The 27,256-nt window shown below is 36.2% G+C and overlaps 1 protein-coding gene and 1 pseudogene across 5 annotated transcripts in view; one reads left to right on the top strand and one right to left on the bottom strand.

The window, feature by feature from the left end:
• LOC105475933 (probable C-mannosyltransferase DPY19L2) overlaps nt 1-27,256 on the top strand; it is a 115,633-nt gene that overhangs the window by 5,650 nt on the left and 82,727 nt on the right. For all 5 annotated transcript variants that reach the window (XM_071095027.1, XM_071095026.1, XM_071095025.1 and 2 more), the window contains exons 4-6: nt 1,375-1,512; nt 18,625-18,745; nt 21,493-21,586. In XM_071095027.1, the coding sequence (XP_070951128.1) occupies nt 1,375-1,512; nt 18,625-18,745; nt 21,493-21,586 (353 nt within the window). The remainder of the gene's footprint in view (nt 1-1,374; nt 1,513-18,624; nt 18,746-21,492; nt 21,587-27,256) is intronic.
• LOC105475856 (protein S100-A11 pseudogene) lies at nt 11,347-12,291 on the bottom strand (annotated as a pseudogene).

The following is a 27,256-nucleotide window of genomic DNA, read 5'->3' as shown; positions in this document are numbered from 1 at the left end:
ACTGCTTTTTAATTTTCATCCCTATATTGCCCCTATAAAGTTTCAAAGCATTGGATACATTAACATATGTATGACATTTGAACATTTTAAAGGTATTTCCAAAGACAGAATATAAAATACTATTAAATAAAGAGTGTAACTGTGGCAGAGTCTGGACTTTGGTGACAGACTGCTGGATTCTAATAGCAGTTCTGTGCTTTCCTGTATGATGGCTAGTCAGGTAACCTCTCAGATTCTCAGTAATTTCATCTGCTCAATAAAAACAATGCCAACCTTAGAGGGGTTTAGGGAAAATGAAGGGAGATAGTGAATGGCAACACATAGCAGAATACTTAACACAAAATAATAGCTGTTATTAGTAACTTATATTTTTAATATTTCCCTAAATATAGACTTTTGCATATTAGGTATCCTTTAATTCTTGTATTGTTTTGTTATCTTCCTAAGCAGAAAGGAAAATTCTTTATGAACTCATATTTTGCCAATCAGCTATGAGGTAATGGCCTTTCAGACATCAGCTAAAACAGACCTTTAATTTAGCAGTTACTCGTGTTGGATGAGGCAGATATGATTATAGCATATAGCATTTTTTAGGGAAAGTGCATTTTAAACAATGTGGCCCTTTTTAGCTTTTTGGATTTTAGGAGCGAAAGCAAGAAACTGATGAAATAAGACTGGGAAATAAGACACAACATGCTGTTGTTAATCCATGAATTTTAACTCAACAGCACTTTTACTATCCTAATGAAGCCTTTATTTTATATGCTGAAGTGTAAGACACTAAAATAATATGCTTTTTAGTATATAGCATTTGTGAGCAACAATAGTCAATCGACATTGAGCTTTCACCTTGCACAGAGGATTTGATGGAGCTATGAAGTAAGCTAGAAGCATTGGATTCCTTGCTCATGATACTTATGGTCATTATATTTTATTTCCTAAGAGCATGGGAAAAAAAGAAGTAATTTTCTATATGCAAAGTTGTACAGAGGCATGAAGGCATCCCTGTTTATGACAGAATTAATCAGATGTGAACCTTCAAGCATCTCAAATGTGAGGGATAAAACCAGATTTGGGAAAATTAAACATATACAGTCTACACCTTTTAAGACATTATTAGAGAAACTCTTTAAATCGTTTGACCATCCCTCCAACTCTTTAGTTTGAAAGCCTATAGAAAATTTGAAAGTATACTACAGTGATCACCTGAAAATACGTGCTTTTTAAAGTCCAAGAATGCAAAACAGCGAGGAGTAATTAGGAAGTCTTATTATTGACCTTTTTTTTTCGGAAAAAAATGTTCTATAGAAGTGATAAAAATAATTATTTTAAAGTTTTAATTACATTGACAATATGTGCTTTTTTTTTTTAAAGGGACTTTATTATTCCTACTTCAAGACCATTATTGAAGCACCTTCATTTTTGGAAGGACTGTGGATGATTATGAATGACAGGCTTACTGAATATCCTCTTGTAATTAATACAGTAAAACGCTTCCATCTTTATCCAGAGGTGAGTCATCATTTGAGACAAATAATATTTGTAGAGTGATCCTCTTTATCAGATAAAAATAGTCAGCACAATCTTGTTAAAAAGAAAGGGAGGGGAGCTTTCAAGTGAATTAATTTTGTGTATCCTTACAGTTGAGCAGAATATCATAAGTTCCTCTCGTAAAATTTAAAGACCTCAGAAACTGTTGTCTTATGAACTCAAAGAATGAACCTTAGTGTGTAAATAATGGCCAGGGTAATAGACAAGCCAAATGGAAAAGAGAGTCATGGGAGCCAAAAAGGTTCTAAACGGGCATGGGCTTTTGGCTTTGGACACCTCATAGGTGGGCACGATGACCACGCGAAGGAACAGTAAGAGTGATGAGCTTGAATAGTGATCTTGGAGTTACGTTAGTACGGTAAGATTTCTTTAGTCACACAGCCAGAAATCTATTACTATCTTCCAACACTTAGCCTAAAAGAGTATGGTTGTTGTAGTAGTCTACAAATACTAAAAATTTGAAAAATGGAGACAAAATTAGTGAATTCGGTTTGTGAATTCAAGATAAATGCTAAATTTGACACCATGGTAAATACTACTGTCGAGTTTAAAGTTGTCTCAGAATCCAGCATATTAATTAAAAGTTTATTCATATTTTTATAGTATTTTAAAATTATTCTTCTTTAGATTTTGAAATGCTTAAAACTACAGAGACTTAGAAAATAATATTCAAATGTGTGTGATCAACCATCTAAAATAAATAAATGCTGATCTTTGTCATTTTTGCATCAACTATTTTACAATAATTAAAATATTATAAATACAGTTAAAATCACCTTTATTCTGCTTCTAGTCCAACATACCTTTATTAAAATTTGGTGTGTGTATCCATCCAATTTCTGTTTTCAGAGATTGTTTTATTATGTGCTTTAAGTCCACATAAATGATCTCACACTGAATGTGTCACTGTAGGATTTTTTCTTCAAAATTATATTTTTGAACTTTCTGTATATATATAATTTCTCTAATTTTAACCATTTTATAATTCTAAAGTTTATGTATTTCCCCATCTTAATATATTATTTCCAATTTTTCAATTACAAGCAATGTAATCTCAAATGTGCACTTCTGTGTGATTTTCTTCTGTATATGTGCAGTATTTTGTCTAGGATATACCTAGATGTGGACTTGCTGTTATAGAGTGTGTGCTTTTTCAGCTTTACCAGATATTGCTAAATTGCTGTCTGAAGCAAATGTAGCAGTTCACACTGCTGTCTAGAATTTTCTCATATCATTATTAGATTTTGAATTGTCAGACCCTGTGATTTTTACTCTTATGATGACTGTGATATGCTTTTTGTTTTAATTTGTACTTCCCTTATTATTTATGGGGATAAATATATTTCCATGTTTAATAAGCATTTGGATTTGTTCTTCTATCAACAACATATATAAATCTTTGTTGGCCGGGCGCGGTGGCTCAAGCCTGTAATCCCTGCACTTTGGGAGACCGAGACGGGCGGATAATGAGGTCAGGAGATCGAGACCATCCTGGCTAACACAGTGAAACCCCGTCTCTACTTAAAAATACAAAAAACTAGCCGGGCGAGGTGGCTGGCGCCTGTAGTCCCAGCTACTCGGGAAGGCTGAGGCAGGAGAATGGCGTGAACCCGGGAGACGGAGCTTGCAGTGAGCCGAGATCCGGCCACTGCACTCCAGCCTGGGCGACAGAGTGAGACTCCGTCTCCAGGAAAAAAAAAAAAAAAAAAAAAAAAAAAAAATCTTTGTCACCAACTCAGCTTTTTTGAGGTATGACTTACATGTAATAAAATGTGCCAATTGTGAGTGTACCATTCTCTGAGTTTTGACAAAGGTATGAAGCTATATATCCATCACCACAATTGAGTTACAAAACATTTTCAGAATGCCAAAAAATGCTCCATTATGGTAGCTGTCTTTTCCCCCATTGAATTAATTGTCTCGGTACATTCGTTGAAAATTAATTGACCACATCATGTGTGAATCTGTTTCTGGACTCTATTATTCTCTTGATCTATAATTATGCCAGTACCACACTGTCTTGATTACTGTAGCTTTACAATAAATCTTGAAAGTAGATAGTTCTCTCACTTTGTTTTTCCTTTTTAAAATTGCATTTCTATCTAAATGTTAGGGTCAGCTTATTAATTTCTCAAAAAAAAAACCTACTGGGATTTTGGTTGGGATTATGTTGGATTTGTACACATATTTGGGAAGAATTGACATCTTAACAATATTGAATTTTCTAATCCATGATCATAGTATAGATCTCCATCTTGTTGATTATTTTTAATTTGTCTCAGCAATGTTTTGTATTTTTTCAATGTACAGTCTTCCCCAGTACTCTTTTATTATAAATGGTATTATTTTAAAATTTTTATTTTTCCATTTTTTGTTGCCTTTGTATAGAAATATAGTTGATTTTGAATATTAACTTTGTACCTGCATCTTGATGAAGTCAGCGGTTCTAGTAGCTTGTTTGTAGAATCCTTTGGATTTTACTATGCACATGATGATATAGTCTGTAATTAAAAGCAGTTTTATTTTCAGTAGGTATACCCTAAGTGTTTTTAAAACAGCTTTATTGAGGTATAATTGACATATGATAGCTGGTCATATAGATGAAGTGTAAAGTTTGATTAGTTTTGGCCCACCTGTAAAACCGTCACCACAATCAAAACAATTGGCACATCCCTCATCCCGAAGTTTCCCTGTGCTCCTTGGTAATCCCTCCTTCCTTCATCTCTCTTTGCCCACATCCCATCCCTAGGAAACCACTGATATTCTCTTTGTCATTATGGTTTAGTTTGCATTTTCTAGAATTTTATAGAAATAGAAACAGAGTTGTTCTGTGCCCAGGTCTTAATTTATGCGATTGACTGAGTGATGACACAGATAGATCAGTGCCACCAAAAGAAGAATTTATGATTAATACTTCCATGGAGAAGAGGACAAGTCACATCACACAGAGCCACAGGAGAGATACAGTTTGGTCAGGCAGAAGCAGTACTGAGGGTAAAGCCTAAGTTGGGGTTTTTATTGGGGTTTCTGTGGGAAAGGCAAAATGGGCAGAGTTTAAAAAACAAAATAAAAAAACAAAATCGAAAGACAGTTGACACACTGGGAGAAGATATTTGTTTGGTTTCTTTTTGTTTGTTCTGAGACAGTCTCACTTCATCGCCCAGATTGAAGTGCAGTGGTGTGATTTTGGCTCCCTGCAGCCTCCTCCTCCCAGGTTCAAGCGATTCTCCAGCTTCAGCCTCTGAATAGCTGGGATTACAGATGCATGCCACCACACCTGGCTAATTTTTGTATTTTTAGTAGAAACGGGGTTTCACCATGTTGGCCAGGCTAGTCTCAAACTCCTGGCCTCCAGTGATCCTCCTGCCTTGGCCTCCCCAAGTGCTGGATTACAGGCGTGAGCCACCATGCCCGGCCAGGAGAAAATATTTGCAATATACCTCACAGATAAAGGGCTAATACACCTAATATATAAAGAACTCTTAATTCTTTATATATTTAGCTTCTGGAGGCTTCAGGTGTCAGTTTGGTGATGAAGAGAGCGGGAATGATGACACTCTCATTCCTACAACAAGGAAAATAGCTGGACAAACTGCAAGATAACACCTTTTCTTAAACCCTTCAGAAAACTGAAGTCAGAGGACAACCAACGCAGAATTTCAAGGACAGGTGCCTGCAGAAGGCAATAGGAACTGAGCATTCTGGGATAGGAACTGCTTGACTGAGATAGATGCTTTTGAATGCCATATAAGCTGGTACAAAGATTAAACCAGAAATTTTTTAATGAACTGCTACAGACTTGGTGTGAGCTGGCATGAAATGTGAAGGTGAGCAGGCTCTCTCAGGGAAGATTGGGGAAGTATTTAGAGAAAACTTTCCTATGGTGCTGGCTAGGGGACAGGAAAAGCAATCATTGCTCAGACTCTGCGCACACCCATGTTGTGAAATCTTTCCTAGGAAAAGAAAGCCATTATCTGCAGGGAGAACGGTATCAAACCCATTGTCTGAGGACACTGGTGGTTATCCAGTGAAGCTGGTGAAAGAGAACAGGCAGGAAAAAAAGAAAACCCTAAATGTTAAAAAACAGTCATATTCCTTGAGAAGGGAACATTTATGAAGGGTACAGCCCCCAAGTCCCAAATTCACAGTACCTGCCTAAGATTGAGGCTTAATTGGAACATCAGAAAACCTGTCACTCTTCCCCCATTACATGAACAAACCTTTGGTAAAAATCACAGTGGAATGTGACCAAGTGAGTTTTGCAAGGCATTTTCTTTCTAGGGAGCAGCACAAAGGAAAACCCAAAACCAAGTTCAAAACAAGGTACCACTACAGGAATTTGAAATCGCTAGTGTCCACAGCAGCAACAAACTCCAGCTTTAGTAACTATAGCAATTACAAATTTCAAATCCAGCCCACCCTAACTAGATTAACACAAATCCTTACAATAAAAACCTAACAGTAAGAAAGATGTTCTTATTTTCAAGCATAAAAATACTGACCTCTGTGTCTACTGTCTTATACAATATGTCTAACTTCCAGCAAAAATTATGAGGCATACCTAAAGGTAAGAAAAAGCACAGTCCAAAGAGACAGAGCAATCATCAACCAGACCCAAAGAAGATACAGATACTGGAACAACTGGACAGATTTAAGTCACTATGATTAATATTTTAAAGACCCAAGTGGAAAAGATAGATGATATGCAAGATCAGACAGATAATTTTAGCAGAGAGATGGACACTATAAGAATCAAAGGGAAATGCTAGACATAAAAAAAAGAAGTAAAAAATGCCTTAGATGGGCTCATCAACAGACATAGCACAGCAGAAGAAATAATCAGTGAGTTTGAACATAGGTCAATAGGAATGCAAAGAGAAGAAAAAGTGGTGGAAGGAAACAATAGAGCATCTAAGAGCTGTGACACCATATCAAATATTCTAATATATGCATAATTAGAATCCCGGTGGGAGAGGAAAGATGAGGAAGAATAAATATTTGAAAAATAAATGACTGAGAATTTTCCAAAATTAGTAACAGATACCAAACCACAGATCCAAGAAACTCAGAGAGCATCAAAAAGGATAAATACCAAACAAATGCATGAATGAATAGATAGATAAACCAAATATGCATATACAAACCTAGGGGTAAATGTAAACACATTAAAGAGTATGAGACAGAGACTATCTCACAAAGCCTAAAATACTTATCATCTGGCTCTTTATAGGAAAAGCTTGCTGACCTCTTATCTAAGAGAATGAATAGACTAGGGATATAATGTGAGTTTCTTGTGCAGCACCAAGGGCTTCATTTGAGGTTGATGGTGTTGAACTGAGAACAAAACCAGCCAACAGAATTGTGTTTCTCCAGCTATAATCAGATTCCCAAGTATGAACACAGAGAAAATGGAGAGTTGGATTTAATCATGTTGGGTCAGCTTTCCCTTGGATGTAGAAAGCCAAAAAGAACATTGCTCGTGGCCTTCCAGCAATGTCAGCAGCAAGAACAATAAAAGCCAAACAGTCTTCAAATTTACAACTTTTCCTGAAGCAGTCAGGGAGCTGAGATCACAGGGCAATCAAATAACCCAAAATAAATTAAAACGAAAAAGCACATGCAAGGAGAACAGAAACAAGCATTTAATTACGCGGGTCGTGCCACTAGACACAATGGTAAGGAATTCAACTCAAATTGTTCACCAGTCAGTCAGTAAATGCCTAGTATGGGTTAGCAAGGGAATTTGCAATTGTTTACAGACATTTTTACACAGATCTCATAAGGTGCCGACAAAAGATTAGCAAGAGTGCTCAGAAAGCATCCTCCATGGTAAAGCCTGGGAGAACAGGAGCCACTTAGAGAAAGGCATGAAACCCACCCACCCGCTTCTTCCTTATCTCCCCTGTAAGTTTTAAACTCTCTTATCTTAAACTGCTGGGGGAAAGGTAACAAACACTGTCCTTTTCACATTACTGGTACAAAAATAGGCCACAGATCCTGATATGGTCCTTGAGCCTTACTTTTACTAACCCCTTGATGCCCGTTTCATATCTTCTCTTTCCAGTTATCCCAAACCTCCTCACCCCCTTTCATTCTCAGCGAATGACCTTGTTTTCTCCTGTTTTCCTGTGCCCATTGTATATTTCCCAGCTGTATCCTAGGTGCCTACTTCCTGGAATATGGAGTTGATTCAATATCATATTTGTTGAATGAGTGAAACTGTGCAAATTTCCTTGTGCTACATACTCAGTAGTCAATGGATACAACCTAAGCACAACCAAAATTAGGTTTATCTGTATCCTCACCTGCATTTGGTATTGTCACTATTTTTTATTTTACTCATTCTAACACATACGTAGTGATATATCATTATAGTTTTAATTTGCATTTCCCTATTGACTAATGATGATGTACATCTTTTTGTGTTTATTTGCCATCTGTATGTGAAACGTGTCTTTATGTATTTTGCTCCATTTCTATTTGAATTGTTTGTTTTATGAATTTTGGATCTTAGGATGTTCTTTACATATTATAGATGCTAATTATTTTTCATATATATGGCTTGCAAATATATTTTCTAGTCTGTAGCTTGTCTTCATTCTCTTAAACAGGGTCTTTATCATACTATTGTTGAGTTTGTCTCAATTTTGGGGGAATTTCTGTCTAGTTCTATCAACTAAAATAACTAGTTAAAAATACTAATTCTAGTTTTTTGACAGAGGGATTCTGAAGTCTCCTAGTAAAATTATTTACTTGTGCATTTCTCCTTTCACATCATCTGTTTTTCTTCACATATTTTGTAGCTCTATGTTTGGTGCATATGCATTTAGGATTGCAGGGTCTTCTTGTTGGAATTTTTAAAAAATAATTTAACGATGACTTTTTCTTCATTCTCTGATAATTTTGTTTGCTCTGAAGTGTGCTTTTTTCTGATAACGGCATAATCACTTCTGCTTTCTTTTCATTACTGTGTGTATGATAAATTCATCATTTTCCATCCTTTCACTTTCAGCCTGACTTTATTCTTATATTTGAAGTGAGTTTCTTTAAACAGTTGGGTAATATTTTTAAATCCAATCTGTCAATGTATGTCTTAATTGGTATATTTACCAGTTGGCCACTTATATTTAATATAGTTATTAATATGTTAGAGTTTAAGTCTGAGATTTTATTTTGTGGTTTCTATTCGTGGTTTTCAATTTCTGTTTTCTTTGTTTTTAACCTTCTTGTGGCAGAACATTTTACTTGAACATTGTTTAGAGTTATATTTTGATTTATCTATTTTTAAAATATATCACTTTACAAAGCTTTTTTTAGTGGTTCTAGTGATTATATCAACACTATTTATTACAATCTGTTGCTGCTGTCATTTTACTGTATGTTTTAATCATCAAACTTATTTTAAACTCAAGTTTTACACATATTTTATAAACTCAGGAAGAAAGTGAAGGCTTGTTTTATTTTATCCATGTTTTTTATTTCTTCCTCTTTGATGTTCCAAGATTCCTCCTTTTATCATTTCATTTCAGTTTAGGGAATTTTCTTTAGCTATACTTTTAGAATAGATGTCTGTTCTAAAAGTTCTGCTGGCTGCATTTTTTTTTTTTTTTTTAGTTTTTCTTAACTCAGAGAATGCAGTTTCTTTTCATTACTGAAGGATATTTTTGCTGGACATAGGATTCTGGGTCAATAGTTCCTTTCTTTCAGCATACGGCAAGTGTTGTGCCATTTTGTTCTGGCCCTCCATAGTTTCTGATGAGAAATCCACTGTTAGTTGAATTCTTTTTCTCTTTTAGGTAAGATTTTGTTTTTCTCTTGTTGTTTTCAGTATTTTTTTAAAAATTTAGCCTTCAAAAGTGTATCAAAGTATAATATTCAAAGTTCAAATGTTTTCTAAAGTATGTTGTGTTTTAGTGTGGATTTCTTTAGATTTTTTCTGTTTGAGATTTGCTCAGCTCCTTGAATATTTAGGTTTATATCTTTTGCCATGTATGGGAAGTCCAGTCATATTTCTTTTTCTTTCCTTTTTTTTTTTCTTTTTTTTTTTTTTTTTTTTTTGAGATGGAGTCTCGCTCTGTCACCTAGGCTGGAGTTCAGTGGCCAGATCTCAGCTCACTGCAAGCTCCGCCTCCCAGGTTCACGCCATTCTCCTGCCTCAGCCTCCCAAGTGGCTGGGACTACAGGTGCCCACCACCTCGCCTGGCTAGTTTTTTTGTATTTTGTAGTAGAGACGGGGTTTCACCGTGTTAGCCAGGATGGTCTCGATCTCCTGACCTCATTATCCGCCCGTCTCGGCCTCCCAAAGTGCTGGGATTACAGGCTTGAGCCACCACGCCCGGCCTGTCTTTCTTTTTTATGTATGTATGTATGTATGTATGTATGTATGTATATATGTATTTATTTTGAGACAGGATCTCACTCTGTCGCCCAGGCTGGAGTGCAATGGTGCAATCTCAGCTCACTGCAGCCTCTGACTCCTGGAGTCAAGGGATCTGCCTACCTCAGCCTCCTGAGATGGGCAACGACCATACCTGGCTAATTTTTTTGAATTTTTTGTAGACGTGGGGTTTCACTATATTGCTCAGGATGGTCTGAAACTCCTTCAAGCAGTCTGCCTACCCTGGTCACCCAAACTCTGGGATTACAGGCATGAGCCACCGGGACCAGCCTTAGTAATTATTTCTTTGAGTTCTTTTTCAGCCCTGCCTCTTTCCCGTCTCCTTCCAAGACTCCAATGACATGAATACAGGATCCTTTGTTAAAGTTCCACAGGTTCCTAGGGCTGTTTTTTTTGTTTTTGTTTTTGTTTTTTTAATTGTGTTAGCATTTGTTTTTTCTCTTTTACTCAGATTAATTTCTATTGTTCTGTCTTCTAGTTTACTGGTTATTTTCTTCGATCTCTGCCATTCTCCTCTTGTACCATCCATTAAGGTTTTTTATTTAGATTATTTTATTTTTGAGTTTTGAAAATTTTGACTTTTCTTTATGTCTTCTGTTTTTCTGCTGACACTTTTTCTTCTTCCCACTTCTGTTTTAGGTTCATGGGGTACATGTGTGGGTTTGCTATATAAGTGAATTGCATGCAGTGGGGATTTGGTGTATGGAGTATTTTGTCACCCAGGTAATAAGCATAGTACTCAATAGGCAGTTTTTCAGTATTCACCCTCCTCCCACCTTTCACCCTCAAGTAGGCCCCAGTGTCTGTTGTTCCCTTCTTTGTGTCCGTGTGTACTCAGTGTTTAGCTCCACTTATAAATGAGAACACGCAGTATTTAGTTTTCTGTCAGTCAGCTTACTGGCCTCTAGCTCCTTCCATGTTGCTGCAAAGGACATTATCTTGTTCTTTACAATGGCTGCGTAATATTCATGGGGTATATGTACCACATTTTCTTTATCCATTCCACTATTGATGGCATTTAGGTTGATTCCATGTCTTTGCTGTTGTGACTAGTGCTGCAGTGAACATACATGTGCATGTGTCTTTATGGTAGGCTAATTTATATTCCTTTGGGTATATACCCAGAAATGGGATTGCTGGGTTAAATGGTAGTTCAGTTTTATGTTCTTTGAGAAATTTCCAAATTGCTTTCCACAGTGTTTGAACTAGTTTACATTCCCACCAGCAGTGTATAAGCATGCCCTTTTCTCCACAACCTTACCAGCATCTGGTTGTTTTTTACTTTTTTTTTTTTTTTTTTGAGATGGAGTCTCGCTTTGTCACCCAGGCTGGAGTGCAGTGGCGCGATCTCAGCTCACTGCAAGCTCCGCCTCCCGGGTTTACGCCGTTCTCCTGCCTCAGTCTCCCCAGTAGCTGGGACTACAGGCGCCTGCCACCTCGCCTGGCTAGTTTTTTTGTATTTTTTAGTAGAGACGGGGTTTCACCGTGTTAGCCAGGATGGTCTCAATCTCCTGACCTCGTGATCCGCCTGTCTCGGCCTCCCAAAGTGCTGGGATTACAGGCTTGAACCACCGCGCCGGGCCCTACTTTTTAATAATAGCCATTCCGATTGGGTTAGTGTGGTTTTGATTTGCATTTCTCTAATGATTAGTGATGTTCAACACTTTTTCATATGATTGATGGCCACATAAATATCTAATTTTGAGAAATTTGTGTTTATGTCTTTCACCCACTTTTTTTTCATGTTTTAAAAAAGTGACATTGTTTTATTACTATCCACAGGTGGGGCCTGCATGATGTGGTGGGTGTGCTGGGCTCAGGGGACGTGTGGGCTGTGAGGAGGAGATGATGACAGAAAGGCTGGAAGGAAAGGGGGTGGGTTTGAAGGCCAGGCCCAAGGGGTCCTCAGGTCCATTTCTGGGAAGGGACAGCCTTAAGGAAGGAGTCATGGCAAGCCACAGCTAGGCCACCAATCAGATTAAGAAATTCTGGGAAATCTAACTGCCCATTCCAGTTTCTTCATGCGGTCAAGGGGTCCTTCTGGTTCTTTGTGAAGACAGCCAGCTCTGTATTCATGAAGCTTAGGAACTCCGTCTTGGAGAGACTGCAGTTGTAACCATCCTTTCCAGCCTACTTTTGGAAAACAGCAATCAGGGACTCAATGCACCACTCAGTCTCTGTAAGGCTGGAGATTTTTGCCATGTTGGAGCTGAGCGATGCGCAGGAGGCTGTGACTGGGAGTGGCATGGAGTACCCATTTTTTAATGGGGTTGTTTTTTTACTTTTGATTTGTTCCTTATGGATTCTGGATATTAGACCTTTGTCAGATGACTAGTTTGCAAATATTTCTCCCTTTCTGTAGGTTGTCTGTTTACTCTCTTGGTAGTTTCTTTTGCCATGCAGAAGCTCTTTAATTTAATCAGGTTGCATTTGTCAATCTTTGTTTTGTTGCAATTGCTTTTGGCGTCTTCGTCATGAAATTTTTGCCAGGGTCTATGTCCAGAATGGTATTTTCTATGTTTTCTTCTAGGGTTTTCATTGTTTTAGGTTTTAAATTTCAGTCTTTAATTCATCTTGAGTTGATTTTTGTGTATGGGGAAAAGAAAGGGTGAAGTTTCAGTCTTCTGCATATGGCTAGCCAGTTATCCCAGCATCATTTACTGAATAAGAAGTCCTTTTTCCTGTTCACTTGTTTTGTCAGGTTTGTTGAAAATCAGATGGTTCTAGGTGTGTGACTTTATTTCTGGGCTCTCTATTCTGTTCCATTGGTCTATGTGTCTGTTTTTGTGCTAGCACCATGCTGTTTTGGTTATTGTAGCCTTGAAATATATTTTGAAGTTGGGTAGTATGATGCCTCTGGCTTTGTCCTTTTTGTTTAGGATTGCTTTGGCTATTTGAACTATTTTTTGGTTTCATATGTTTTATTTTAATTAATTAATTAATTAATTTTAACCTTATTTACGTTGAAGGAGTATCCCTATAAGTTTTAGAATAGTTTTTGTAATTATGTGAAAAATGTCATTGGTAGTTTGATAGGAATAGCATCGAATCTGTAAATTGCTTTCCATAGTATGGTCATTTTAACAATATTGAATCTTCCTATCCATGAGCATGGAATGTTTTTCCATTTGTTTTTATTGTCTCTGATTTCTTTCAGCAGTGTTTTGTAATTCTCATTGTAGAGATCTTTCTCCTCTCTACTTAGCTGTATTCCTAAGTATTCTTTTATAAGTTTTTTATTACTTTTTTGTGGCTATTGTGAATGAGATTGCATTCTTGATTTGGCTCCCAGCTTGGACATTGTTGGTGCATAGAAATACTACTGACTTTGGTACATTGATTTTACATCCAGAAAGCTTGCTAAAGTTTTAAAAAGACATATCTAGGAGCTTTTAATTAGAGACTATGGGGCTTTTTAGGTATAAAATTATAGTGTTTAGAAAAAAGATAGTGTGAATTCCTGTCTTCCTATATGGATTTATTTTCTTTCTTTCTCTTGCCTGGTTGCTCTGGCTGGGACCTCCACTACTATTTTGAATAGCAATGGGGAAAGTGAACATCCTTTTGTTGTTCCAGTTCTCAAGGCAAATGCTTCTAGCTTTTGTCTGTTCAGTATGGTGTTGGCTATGAGTTTGTCATAGATGGCTCTTCTAATTTTGAGGTATGTTCCTTCAATGCCTACTTTGTTGAAGGTTTTTAAAATGAAAGGATGTTGAATTTTATCAAAAGCCTTTTCTGCATCTATTTCGATAATCATGTGGGGTTTTTTTTAGTTCTTTTATGTGATCGATCATATTTATTGATTTGCCTATGTTGAACCAACCTTTCATCCTAGGAATAAAGCCTACTTGATCGTGGTGGATTAGCTTTTTGATGTGCTGATGGATTCAGTATGCTAGTATTTTGTTGAGGATTTTGCATCTATATTCATCAGATATATTGGCCTGAAGTTTTCTTTTTTACATTGTGGCTCTGCCATGTTTTGGCATCAGAATGATGCTGGTCTTATAGAATGAGTAAGGGAGGAATCCCTCCTCAATTTTTTGGAATAGTTTCAGTATGATTGGTATCCACTCTCCTTATATGTCTGGTAGAATTTGGTTGTGAAGTCATCTGTTCCAGGGCTTTTTCTGGCTGGTAGGCTTTTTATTGGTGATTCAGTCTTGGAACTTGTTATTGATCTGTTCAGCGTTTTCATTTCTTCTTGGTTCAATCTTTGGAGGTTATGTATTTCCAGGAATTCAGCCATTTCTTCTAGGTTTCCCAGTTTGTGTCCATAGAGTTGTTCATAATAGTCTCTCAGAGTTTTTTGCTTTTCTATGGGGTCAATGGTAATATCTCCTTTGTCATTTCGATTGTGTTTATTTGGGTCTTCTCTCTCTTTCTCTTTATTAGTCTAGCTAGTGGTCTATTAAACTTACTTGTTCTTTCAAAGAATCAACTCATGGTTTTGTTGATCATTTGTATGGTGTTTTGTGTCTCAATTTCATTCAATTCATCTCTGATTTGGTTATTTCTTATCTTCTGCTAGATTTTGGGTTGGTTTGCACTTACTTTTTTGGTTCCTCTAGGTGTGATGTTAGGTTGTTAATTTGAGATCTTTCTAACTTTTTGAAGTCGGCATTTAGCTCTGTAAACTTTCCTCTTAACACTACTTTAACTGTGTTCCAGCAATCCTGGTATGTTGTATCTTTATTTTCATTAGTTTCAAAGAATTTCTTGATTTCCACCTTAATTTCTTTGTTGACTCAAAAAGTCATTTGGGGCAGGTTGTTTAATTTCCATGTAATTGTGTGGTTTTGAGAGATGTTCTTAGTATTGATTTATGTTTTTGTTTTTGTTTTTTTTGCTGAGACTTTCTATTTCTCTGGCAAGTTTTTCAATTTTTCCATTTGTTTTAAGCATGCTCATTAGAGTATATTTATGACTGTTGCTTAAAAATCCTTGATAATGCTAATATTTCTTTCATCTCAGTATTGGAATCCATTTATTTTCTCATTCAGTTTGAGACCTTTCTGGTTCTTGATGAGTCATTTTCACTTGAAACCTATACATTTTGAGTATTATGAGACTGGATTTTATTTAAACCTGCTATTTTAACTGGATATCTCTGGCATCACTCAAGCAAAGGAAGGGGAAAAAGGGGGAAGGCACCATCTTGTTGCTTTCAGCATCACCTGAGGTCAGGAGTTTGAGACTAGCCTGGCCAACATGGTGAAACCCTGTCTCTACAAAAGATACAAAAATTAGCCAGGCGTGGTGGCAGGCACTTGTAATCTCAGCTACTTAGGAAGCTGAGGCAGGAGAATTGGCTTGAACCCAGGAGGAAGAGGTTGCAGTGAGCCAAGATTGCACCACTGCACTCAAGTCTGACTGAAAAGAGTGAGACTCCATCTAAAAAAAAATTTAAAAAGAAAAGAAAAGAAAACGAAAATGCCCAGGGAAGGTGGAAATCTAACTTCCCCACTTGGCCTTTGTTTATATGGTAGGGGTGGAACCACTTTTTTTTTTTCTTTTGACTTTTTTTGGTACTTTTTGTATATTTGTCTTAGTCTGTTTTGTGTTGTTTGAACAAAGTATCTGAGATTAGGTAATTTATAAAGAATAGAAATTTATATCTCACAATTCTGGAGTCTAAGAATTCTGGAGTCCAAGGAAGTCCAAGATCAAGGCGCCAGCAGTTTTGGTGTCTGGTGAGGGCTGCTCTCTGCTTCCAAGATGGTGCCTTGATGTTGCATCTTCTGAAGGAGAGGAACCCTGTGTCCTCACATGGCAGACCTGTAAGAGGTGTCCATTACCTCTTACAGGTCCCATCTCTTAATACTATCACATTGGCCATTAAGTTTCAACACCTGAATTTTGGATGGGACACATTCAAACCATAGCAGTGCCCACTGGCGTTTCTGGATTGCCAGCCTCTTTAACTCCAAATCTGAGAAAATGAGGCACAGAGAGAGCCCATGGAACTCATAACCATGTTGTTCTTTGGGTCTCAAGTCTGTCTTCTCTCTACTTTTCAGAGTCTTCTTATGTTTGATTTGCATATAGCTCAAAGGGTTTTCAGTTGTACTTCAAGGGAGTAATCAGGAAAAGTACATCCACTCCGTCTTCCCAATAGCAAACATTTGTATTACTTAAATATTTATATATTGTATTTTCATTTTCATTCAGTTCAAATTATTTTCTAATTTCTCATGTGATTTCTTCTTTGATCCATCAGCAGTTTAAAATTGTGTTATTATGGACACAGGGAGGGGAACAACACTCACTGGGGCTTGTAGGCGAAGGGCAGGGCAGGGGAAAGCATCAGGGAAAAGAGCAAATGCATGCTGGGCTTAATACTTTGATGATGGGTCAATAGGTGCAGCAAACCACCATGGCACACGTTTACCTATGTAACAAACCACCATGGCACACGTTTACCTATGTAACAAACCTGCACATCCTGCACATGTATCCCGGAACTTAAAAATAATAATAATTTTTAAAAATCTTCTAGAAACACACACACACACAAATAACAAAATAAAATCATGTTGCTTAATTTCCAGGTACTTGGAAAATTTCTCAGATTTTGATTTCTGTAAGTGTTTAATGTAATTTGTAATAGTAACAATTGGATAATATAGATCTGCCTAAGATTAAAGCCGCAGTTTTCTGTACCAACTTTCTCTGCATCCCTGCTTACTCTTTGGAGGCACTCTTCTGTTTTTATTTACTCTAATGGCTATCTTCATAACTCTAATGTAAATGCAAAAACCTGAATGCAAAAACCTATTTCCTGTATCTTCAATTTCAGTTAATGTTGACTTTCTCTGTATATATAAAATGAGGGTTTAACTTATTACAATAGCCCCATTTCTCTGTGTTTGATACTTAGTATTTTTAATTTTTGGTTATACCTGAATCTTAATTATACAGTAAAATTCTCTATTTCTTGTTTCATTAATTTCGGTATGGTCTCAGTGACAACTTTCTTTTTTACTTATTCAACAATATTTATTGAATAATTAGTAAGCACAGTTTTCAATTTCTTCTTTGACATTATCAAAAATGTCAAAAGTAATTATAATGTAGTTCAGTTGTTTTTAAAACTTGAGAGCATTATGAAGAACAGGACTTGTTCCCAGTCTTTTCACATCACAGAGATAAAAAATTGAGAGGATCTAGATTTACTCCAACACTACGTAGTACTGCAATGTTGAATTTTATGTTCATACTTATTGTGTTCACAGGAGATAAATTTCTCATTTACAAATAAAAATGTAAGTTTAGAACAGAATGTTTTAAAAAGGTAAAAGCATTCACTGCATACTATGTGCCAGCACTATACTTAGGACATATATGACTGTATATGTGAGCTCTTATCTCACTTCTCTTGTAGAATAGTTATTATTAAACTCATTTGAGAGATGAAGTGATTGACAGCTGTTGAAGGATTACTTGAGACCGTAGAAACTATAACTTGTAGAGTCAGAATTTGAGTTTAATTCTGATATCAAAGCTATGTTTTTCCTGCTATATCAGGCTGCATAATAAATCTACACTTGTGAGACATGGAAAGATGTTTATGATGTTTAGTGATGTATATTACATTAACATTGATAATGTGATCTCATTAGGTAGTATTGAGTAACTCTAATTTCATGTTTTAAATGCCTAGGGGGGGAGGACTGGAAAGATAATCACCAACTTTTTTCTTTTCTTTTCTTTTCTTTTTTTTTTTTGAGATGGAGTTTCGGTCTTGTCACCCAGGCTGGAGTGCAGTGGTATGATATTGGCTCACTGCAGCCTATGCCTTCCGATTTCAAGTGATTCTCCTGCGTCAGCCTCCCGAGTAGCTGGCATTGCAGATGCCCACCACCACGCCCAGCTAATTTTTGTATTTTTAGTAGACATTTGGTTTCACCATGTTGGCCAGGCTGGTCTCGAACTCCTGACCTTGTGATCCACCCGCCTTGGCCTCCCAAAGTGCTGGGATTACAGGCATGAGCCACTGCAACTGGCCAATCACCAAAATATTAAAAATGGTTAGCTCTAAGAGGTGCTTACTTTCTCTTTTCAACTCTTTATTTTTCGACTTTTTCCCCCAGTGATCTCACGTTAGTTTTCCAGAATGTATAATGTTATTTTTAAAAGACCTCTGAGACATGAACATTCTGTTGGAATTTTTTTTCTCTTGTTATTTTTCCTTTGTCTTTGAACTTTTAAAAATAGCTTGCAGATTGGAAAGAACTGGTCAATTAAATCTTCTGCTTGGTTAAAACTGTAATGGGCACAGGAGCTATTATTCCATTCTGTTCCAGTTTTTATAATATATTTTACATTTTATGAAGAAATAAATTCAAGGTTCTAAATGAAGTGAATTATGAAATGTTTCTGTAAATCTTTGTATTTTTCTATTAATCACCATATTTTAATTATATACTTTGATATTGACTTACAGTTATTATTATTTATATTAAAGAATTGGTTACCACATATATAATATCTTTCTATATAGAAGTATAATGTATAATTTTGAAGTGACTGATTCCCAAGTGAAATGATCTAAATGAATTTGTCAGAGTTTATAATGTCTAAGGCAACCATCACAAAATCATATTTTGAAAAGATTATTATTATGAAGAGAATGTATTTTCCTTCATTATCTCTTTGTTTTTATCTTTTTTAAGGTAGTCATAGCCTCCTGGTATCGCACATTCATGGGAATAATGAATTTATTTGGACTAGAAACTAAGACCTGCTGGAATGTCACCAGAATAGAACCTCTTAATGAAGTTCAAAGCTGTGAAGGCATGTTTCTTCCAAAAATGCTGTCATTTGTAAACATTCATCAACATTTAATAATATTATGATTCACTTTTAAGAATTATTGTAAAATACTGTTGTTGATTTAAAAAAATTAGAACTGACTCACCTCCATGAGTATTTTACATTTTAAAGTAGTTTTCTGAGAAGGCTGTGTACTTACAAATTTGAGTACAAATTTTGGAATTTGAGTATTAACATATCCCATTGTAAGGCAATCTTGACTATAAGTCAGTCTTCTATTTCAGAATGCGAGATACAGAAAGATGTTTTTTGGGGTAGCTTCAATATATAAATTTTGGGGATACATTAGTCAAATATCTATTTGTAATAGCTAATGTATAAATTTATGCATACATATTTAAAAATCAGATATGTAATAATAGATAGATTTAGAAATATTACTTTTTTATATATGTTCATAGTCCATTAGTATTAATAAAACTCTTCCTATTTATTTTATTATTTATTATTTATTTATTCCTATTTATTTGTCAAAGAACCGCTTTTGGAATCATCTAACAGCTTTTCAGGATACATAGTGGTCACTTCCATTTAGGATGTTTGCATTTCAGCACTTTTACAATTCAAGTACCGTGCTGTCCCTTGAGACTGTTGTTCAGAGCCACATGTATCTCTTTTCATAACACTAACACTGTTGTTTTTTCTTTATTTCTTCAAATTTTTAACAACATGACTTACTATATTTTATGAAAGAATTTTTAGACTTGTTTGTAACAACATTCAACTCTTGGAATATAAACTAAATCTTATTTTCCTTGCATTTTTTACTGATTCCCTCAGTAAAAATAGAATTGATAAGGATGTGTGAGGGGCAATTATACTTTTTTGTGTACAATGTAAAGGATTGGAGAAAATGCCTCATAAAATGAGAGACTTTGCAATGATTCAGTCAGCTGGAAGGTGTGACCCTGTCTGAGTGGTGAAAATGATCCCCCAAGTATGGTGTTAGTTACATTCCCGATAAGTGATAGGTTTGTGTTTGGCACTTGGGACAGAGAGATGAACCAGCTAGACGTGGAGGCTTGCCCTCATCGAGTTTATGCTGTAAGGGGGCTATTAGCAGTTACAACTGTGATGGATATTACAAATAAGAAAATAAGGTTCCCGACATTAGGAGTAAGAGAGGGTAAGTATTTTAAGAATAGGGAATAGCATATTCAAATATCCTGAAGCAAGAGAGAACTGAGAGAAGGCTAGAATTCCTGGAAACAATGGAGAAGAAAATGATGTGAAATGGTGCTGGGAATATAAGGAGGATCAGATCATGAAAGGCGTGCACTGGCGAAGGATTTTATACTTTATCCATTGAAGAATTTTAACAGATTTTCATTTTAAAACATTATTTAGTCAATGGTATGGAAAGAATATTAGAAAAGGGACAAAAGTAGGTTCAGGGAGGCCAGGCAGGAGAGTTCCTCTATTCTCAGCAAGTGACTGCAGGAAAGATAATGTGGAAATGCCTGGGTGTGAGAGAGATTTTGGAAGTAGAATGGACGAGACTTGGTAATTGTTTGGTAAGGGAGGGGAAGGTGAGTGAAGAATCATGTGAAACACAGTTGGGTTTCTAGCTTAAGTAACTGAGCTCCTTTGAATGGTAAGAAGCATTTGAACAGCAGCAGGTTTGTATTGTTATGTTTCATTGTGTATGCATTAATTTGAGGTACTTGAGAGACCTCAGAGTGTGGATATCAAGTGGCTACCTGGGTATCAGAATAAGGAGAAAGTTCTGGATTAAATATAGAGTTGGAGTCATCTGTATATAGATCATTGGAGCCATGGATGTGGAAGAATTTCTTTATGGAGAATATGCAGATGGAGAAATGAAGGGGGCATTTGACAGAGCCTAATGTGGTCCAATATTAAAGAGTGGTAAATAAAACAAGAGAAGTTACTGGAACTGACTGAAAGGAGTGATCAGAGAGGCAGGGGGAATCAGAAGGCCAGCCTTCAGACCTTGGCTCCAGCCAGTTAAAGTGAAATAACCTTTGACAAGTTGAATATCTTATGTTCTGTTTTCTTGACCATAAGAAAAGTATTTTTATACCAGCTAATATCATAAACTTGTTCTGAGAAAAATGTGGGATGATTGTAAAGTACATACTGCCACACACATGCACAATCTTCTATATGGAATATACTAAGATTCTAGCTATACATAATAATGGATCAAATGACTGGATCATTTCATATAGACTAAAGCTGTACCCTGAAGTCAAAACCATATCTTAACTCTTCCTACAGCCTAGCAAAAGATAAAGATAATGCAATGGTTTTTCTTTTGTATTCATTAAGTGGTTCTACAGACAGTTCCAGACACTGAACACTAGCAGCATCAGCTAAATAAATGTGAATCCCCAACAAATCATTACAGTATAATAGTAATTCCTTAGAGGAAAGTACAAATGCAATTATAAAAAGTGTAAGGTATAAGTGTAACTATATAATACCTCATTAAGAGTGAGCTTACATATGTGTATGTATATATACACACACACACATATATATACACACACATATATATGTGTCTGCATACACACACACACACAAAAACTCTTATAAGGGCAAAGAATTAAACACAGCAGCAATCTGGAAAGCAAATGCTTTCAGCAAATTCATGAGCTCTTGATTGCAAAGCACTGAGATAATTATGCCCAATTGCTTTAGAGTCATATATTCATTAAACTCTGATTATCTGTATCTTTTCAAAGGATTGGGAGATCCTGCTTGCTTTTATGTTGGTGTAATCTTTATTTTAAATGGACTAATGATGGGATTGTTCTTCATGTATGGAGCATACCTGAGGTAAGACTACTACTGAATTAAGAGACCTTCCAGTGGGCTTATACAGACTAGCTGATATTTGTTGATTAAATGAAAAGGAAAATTAACAAGATTAGATTCATATCAGGAAAGTTTGTGGATTTATTTGATTTTTCAGAAGCTTAACCAATATCATGTAACCAGAACTGGAGATGTCACTAAAATTCTATCTCAAAATCATCCCTTTTATACTGTTGTTTAAACATATTTCCTAACAAAGGCTTTAATGGAATATCTCCTAGTTCATGTGTAAAATTAATAAATAATTGGAGGAGATCTTTGGTTAGCAGTAATAGCAGCTTATTTCTAATTGTATTCTCTAAGGATGAAATTAAGAAAGCAGTAGGAAAAACTGTGTATCACATGTGGCAGGCACTTACATCTGCTAGCCTGTCTTATCTTGATAAGAGTACCACGGGAAGCAGCAGTGAGACCTGTCTCAGGTGATAAGTTGAAATTAATTTCAACAGTCATGTGTTTTGCCCCCACACTTAATTGCTCCCTGAGATAAATTGCTAGTTTTTGTCAATGAAAACTAAGATGAAGTCAGTTTTGGTTACATCTAGGAAAGTATCTGCCTTTCTCACAAAAGGACAGACTTAGCTGCCCCTTCTCTGTTTCTTCCTGCTTTCATTACACTAAGATGTCATGCCCAGAGCTGCAGCAGTCATCTTGTGACCATAAGGGAAAGGCCATAAAAATAGCAGATATATCTGACCTACCATCCTTCTGCTGCTGAACCAATGCCAACAGATACTTATCTTTCATTTTCTTGTTGAATGATATAATAAACAACGTCCATATTGTATAAGCCACCTTTGTTAGGTTTTCTGTTTCTTTCAGTGGAACATATTCCTAGCTGAATCATCAGATTTCTTTACAATGTTGTTCTTGTCGTGCAAAACATTTAAAATTAAAATTAATAGTTTTACTCTTTCAACAAATATTTATTGAGTTTTCATAGTGCTTATGTCAATATAGAGATTAATAAATATACACAATCTTTTAGGAAGTTTTCAGCATAAAAAAGGCTAGCATAGAATCAATGAAAACTAGTGACATAGTCAGTGTTGTACCAGGGATACTATCCAGCACAGTACATAAAAAGAAAAGTAGTAATAAGTATAAGCATTGGAAAACTTGAAAAAAAAAGAAATAAGTGTTCTTAAAAGTAGATTACATAGTGTATCTAGAAAAATTTTTAAAGTGTATGGATATAGTATTTGCAATAATAAGAAAATTTACAATGTTACTAGATGTAAGCATTAATATTAAAATTCAAAATTATAAATTTTATACTTTAGCATCAAATAGAAAATGAAATTTTGAAAGGATGCTATTTAGAATAGCAATGGACTTCCATTTGTATGTTGTTTAAAAACAGATTAAAGTAAATCATAGTTTTATATGTATATACAAATGGTTATGTTGATAATCTCAAAAATCAGGTCAGTAGCTGATTCTTATCTTGGAGGCTGGCAAGTGGAGACTCAGTATAATCATTTCTCTATTTCAGTTAATTATATGGTGACTACAGGGATATTACCTTTACAATAGTTCTATGAGCTAGAAATTTTAGGCACCTTTCTATATGCCATATAGAAAAAAATATAAGCTCAATAAAGTATTTTGAGGGAAAAGGATTGCTTTGAGATTGTTTGGGCAGGTTTAAAAATGCTCTATGTGTTTTAAAAAAGTTCTGTTTTTGGGCTGGCCGCAGTGGCTCACGCCTGTAATCCCAACACTTTGGAAGGCTCATGAGGTCAGGAGATTGAGACCATCCTGGCTAACACGGCAAAACCCCATCTCTACTAAAAATACAAAAAAAAAAACAAAAATTAGCCGGGCGTTGTGGCGGGCGCCTGTAGTTCCGGCTACTCAGGAGGCTGAGGCAGGAGAATGGCGTGAACCCGGGAGGTGGAGCTTCCAGTGAGCCGGCATTGCACCACTGCACTCCAGCCTGGACAAAGTGAGACTCTGTCTCAAAACTAACTAACTAAATGAATAAGTTCTGTTTTTCAAAATAGTTTGTATTTCTTATCCTTTTTGTTTTTTAATATGGAAAAATGTTACAAAACAATGACTAAAACTTTTAAAAATCAGTATATTTCACTGGGAGGGCTACCAAAGAGGCGCTAATTTCTCTCTAAATCGGTTATATAGTCCTGGAATATAAAATACACTATTAGGCTCTATCTAGCCTTTAAGAAGGATATACAGATTCAACCAATATTGACTGTAGAGATGTAATCAAAACTGTGAGGACATTGGAAACTGGCATTTGAGGAACAAAATAGAAATTTGTGGAAAACGTTTGTATTTGTTACCATGGCTACCCTCCCCACTGACACTAACTGGGAAGGCAGATTGCTTCTGTTCTTTTGGTGGCTAACCATAAAATGTTAACATACAGATATAATTTCTTCAAGTATAAAATACATTGATATACTTCCCCTTCTTCCAATCAAACAAGGAGTTTTGGAATGCTTTTCTTCAAAACATCCTCTCATATCTATTTTTTTTTATTATTATACTTTAAGTTCTAGGGTACATGTGCACAACATTCAGGTGTGTTACATATGTCTACATGTGCCATGTTGGTGTGCTGCACCCATTAACTTGTCATTTACATTAGGTATATCTCCTAATGCTATCCCTCATCCCGTCCCCCACCCCATGACAGGCCATGGTGTGTGATGTTCCCCACCCTGTGTCAAAGTATTCTCATTGTTCAGTTCCCACCTATGAGTGAGAACATGTGGTGTTTGGTTTTCTGTCCTTGTGATAGTTTGCTCAGAATGATGGTTTCCAGCTTCATCCATGTCCATACAAAGGATATGAACTCATCCTCTTTTATGGTTGCATAGTATTCTGTGTATATGTGCCATGTTTTCTTAATCCAGTCTATCACTGATGGACATTTGGGTTGGTTTCAAGTCTTTGCTATTGTGAATAGTGCCACAATAAACATGTGTGCATGTGTCTTTATAGCAGCATGATTTATAATCCTTTGGGTATATACCCAGTAATGGGATAGCTGAGTCAAATGGTATTTCTAATTCTAGATCCTTGAGGAATCCCCACACTGTCTTCCACAATGGTCGAACTAGTTGACAGTCCCACCAACAGTGTAAAAGTGTTCCTATTTCTCTACATCCCCTCCAGCACCTGTTGTTTCCTGACTTTAAAGATCACCATGCTAACTGGTGTGAGATGATATCTCATTGTGGTTTTGATTTGCATTTCTCTGATGGCCAGTGATGATGAGCATTTTTTCATGTATCTGTTGCCTGCATAAATGTCTTCTTTTGAGAAGTATCTGTTCATATCCCTTGCCCACTTTTTGATGGGGTTGTTTGTTTTTTTTCTTGTAAATTTGTTTAAGTTCTTTGTAGATTCTGAATATTAGCCCTTTGTCAGATGGGTAGATTGTAAAATTTTTCTCCCATTCTGTAGGTTGCCTGTTACACTGTGATGGTAGTTTCTTTTGCTGTGCAGAAGCTCTTTAGTTTAATTAGATTCCATTTGTGAATTTTGGCTTTTGTTGCCATTGCTTTTGGTGTTTTAGTCATGAAGTCCTTGCCCATGCCTATGTCCTGAATGGTATTGCCTAGGTTTTCTTCTAGGGTTTTTATGGTTTTAGGTTTAACATTTAAGTCTTTAATCTATCTTGAATTAATTTTTGTAAAAGGCATAAGGGAGGGATCCAGTTTCAGCTTTCTACATATGGCTAGCCAGTTTTCCCAGCACCATTTATTAAATATGGAATCTTTTCCCCATTTCTTGGTTTTATCAGGTTTGTCAAACATCAGATGGTTGTAGATGTGTGGTATTATGTCTGAGGGCTCTGTTCTGTGCCATGCTGTTTTGGTTACTGTAGCCTTGTAGTATAGTTTGAAGTCAGGTAGTGTGATACCTCCAGCTTTGTTCTTTTGGCTTAGGATTGTCTTGGCAATGAGGGCTCTTTTTTGGTTCCATATGAAATTTAAAGTAGTTTTTTCCAATTCTGTGAAGAAAGTCATTGGTAGCTTGATGGGGATGGCATTGAATCTATAAATTACCTTGGGCAGTATGGCCATTTTCACGATCTGGATTCTTCCTACCCATAAGCATGGAATGCTCTTCCATTTGTTTGTGTCCTCTTTTATTTCATTGGGCAGTGGTTTGTAGTTCTCCTTGAAGAGGTCCTTCACATTCCTTGTAAGTTGGATTCCTACACATTCTCTTTGAAGCAATTGTGAATATCAATTCACTCATGATTTGGCTCTCTGTTTGTCTGTTATTGGTGTATAAGAATGCTTGTGATTTTTGCACATTGATTTTGTATCCTGAGACTTTGCTGAAGTTGCTTATCAGCTTAAGGAGATTTTGGACTGAGATGATGGGGTTTTCTAAATATACAATCATGTCATCAGCAAACAGGGAAAATTTGACTTCCTCTTTTCCTAATTGAATACCCTTTATTTCTTTCTCTTGCCTGATTGCCTTGGCCAGAACTGCCAGCACTATGTTGAAAAGGAGTGAACACAGAGGGCATCCCTGTCTTGTGCCAGTTTTCAAAGGGAATGATTTCAGTTTTTGCCCATTCAGTATGATATTGGCTGTGGGTTTGTTATAAATAGCTCTTATTATTTTGAGATACGTCCCATCAATACCTATTTTATTAAGAGTTTTTAGCATGAAGGGCTGTTGAATTTTGTCAAAGGCCTTTTCTGCATCTATTGAGATACTCGTGTGGTTTTTGTCTTTGATTCTGTTTATATGCTGGATTACGTTTACTGATTTGTGTATGTTGAACCAGCCTTGCATTCCAGTGATGAAACCAACTTGATCGTGGTGGATAAGCTTTTTGATTTGCTGCTGGATCCGGTTTGCCAGTATTTTATTGACGAATTTTGCATTGATGTTCATCAGGGATATTGGTCCAAAATTCTCTTTTTTTGTTGTGTCTCTGCCAGGCTTTGGTATCAGGATGATGTTGGCCTCATAAAATGAGTTAGGGAGGATTCCTTCTTTTTCTATTGATTAGAATAGATTCAGAAGGAATGATACCAGCTCCTCTTTGTACCTCTGGTAGAATTCAGCTGTGAATCCATCTGGTCTTGGACTTTTTATGGTTGGTAGGCTATTAATTATTGCCTCAATTTCAGAGCCTGTTATTGGTCTATTCAGGCATTCAACTTCTTCCTGGTTTAGTCTTGGGAGGATGTATGTGTCCAGGAATTTATCCACTTCTTCTGGATTTTCTAGTTTATTTGCGTAGAGGTGTTTGTAGTATTCTGTGACGGTAGTTTGTATTTCTGTGGGGTTAGTGGTGATATCCCCTTTATCATTTTTTATTGCATCTATTTGATTCTTCTCTCTTTTCTTCTTTATTAGTCTTGCTAGCGGTCTATCAATGTTGTTGATCTTTTCAAATAACCAGCTCCTGGATTCATTGATTTTTTTAAGGGTTTTTTTGTGTCTCTATCTCCTTCAGTTCTGCTCTGATCTTAGTTATTTCTTGCCTTCTGCGAGCTTTTGAATGTGTTTGCTCTTGCTTCTCTAGTTCTTTTAATTGTGATGTTAGGGTGTCAATTTTAGATATTTCCTGCTTTCTCTTGTGGGTGTTTAGTGCTATAAATTTCCCTCTACACACTGCTTTAAATGTGG

Source organism: Macaca nemestrina, chromosome 4 (genome assembly GCF_043159975.1).
Source record: "Macaca nemestrina isolate mMacNem1 chromosome 4, mMacNem.hap1, whole genome shotgun sequence".
Lineage (NCBI taxonomy): Eukaryota > Metazoa > Chordata > Mammalia > Primates > Cercopithecidae > Macaca > Macaca nemestrina.
This window is presented reverse-complemented; position numbering and strand designations above follow the sequence as displayed.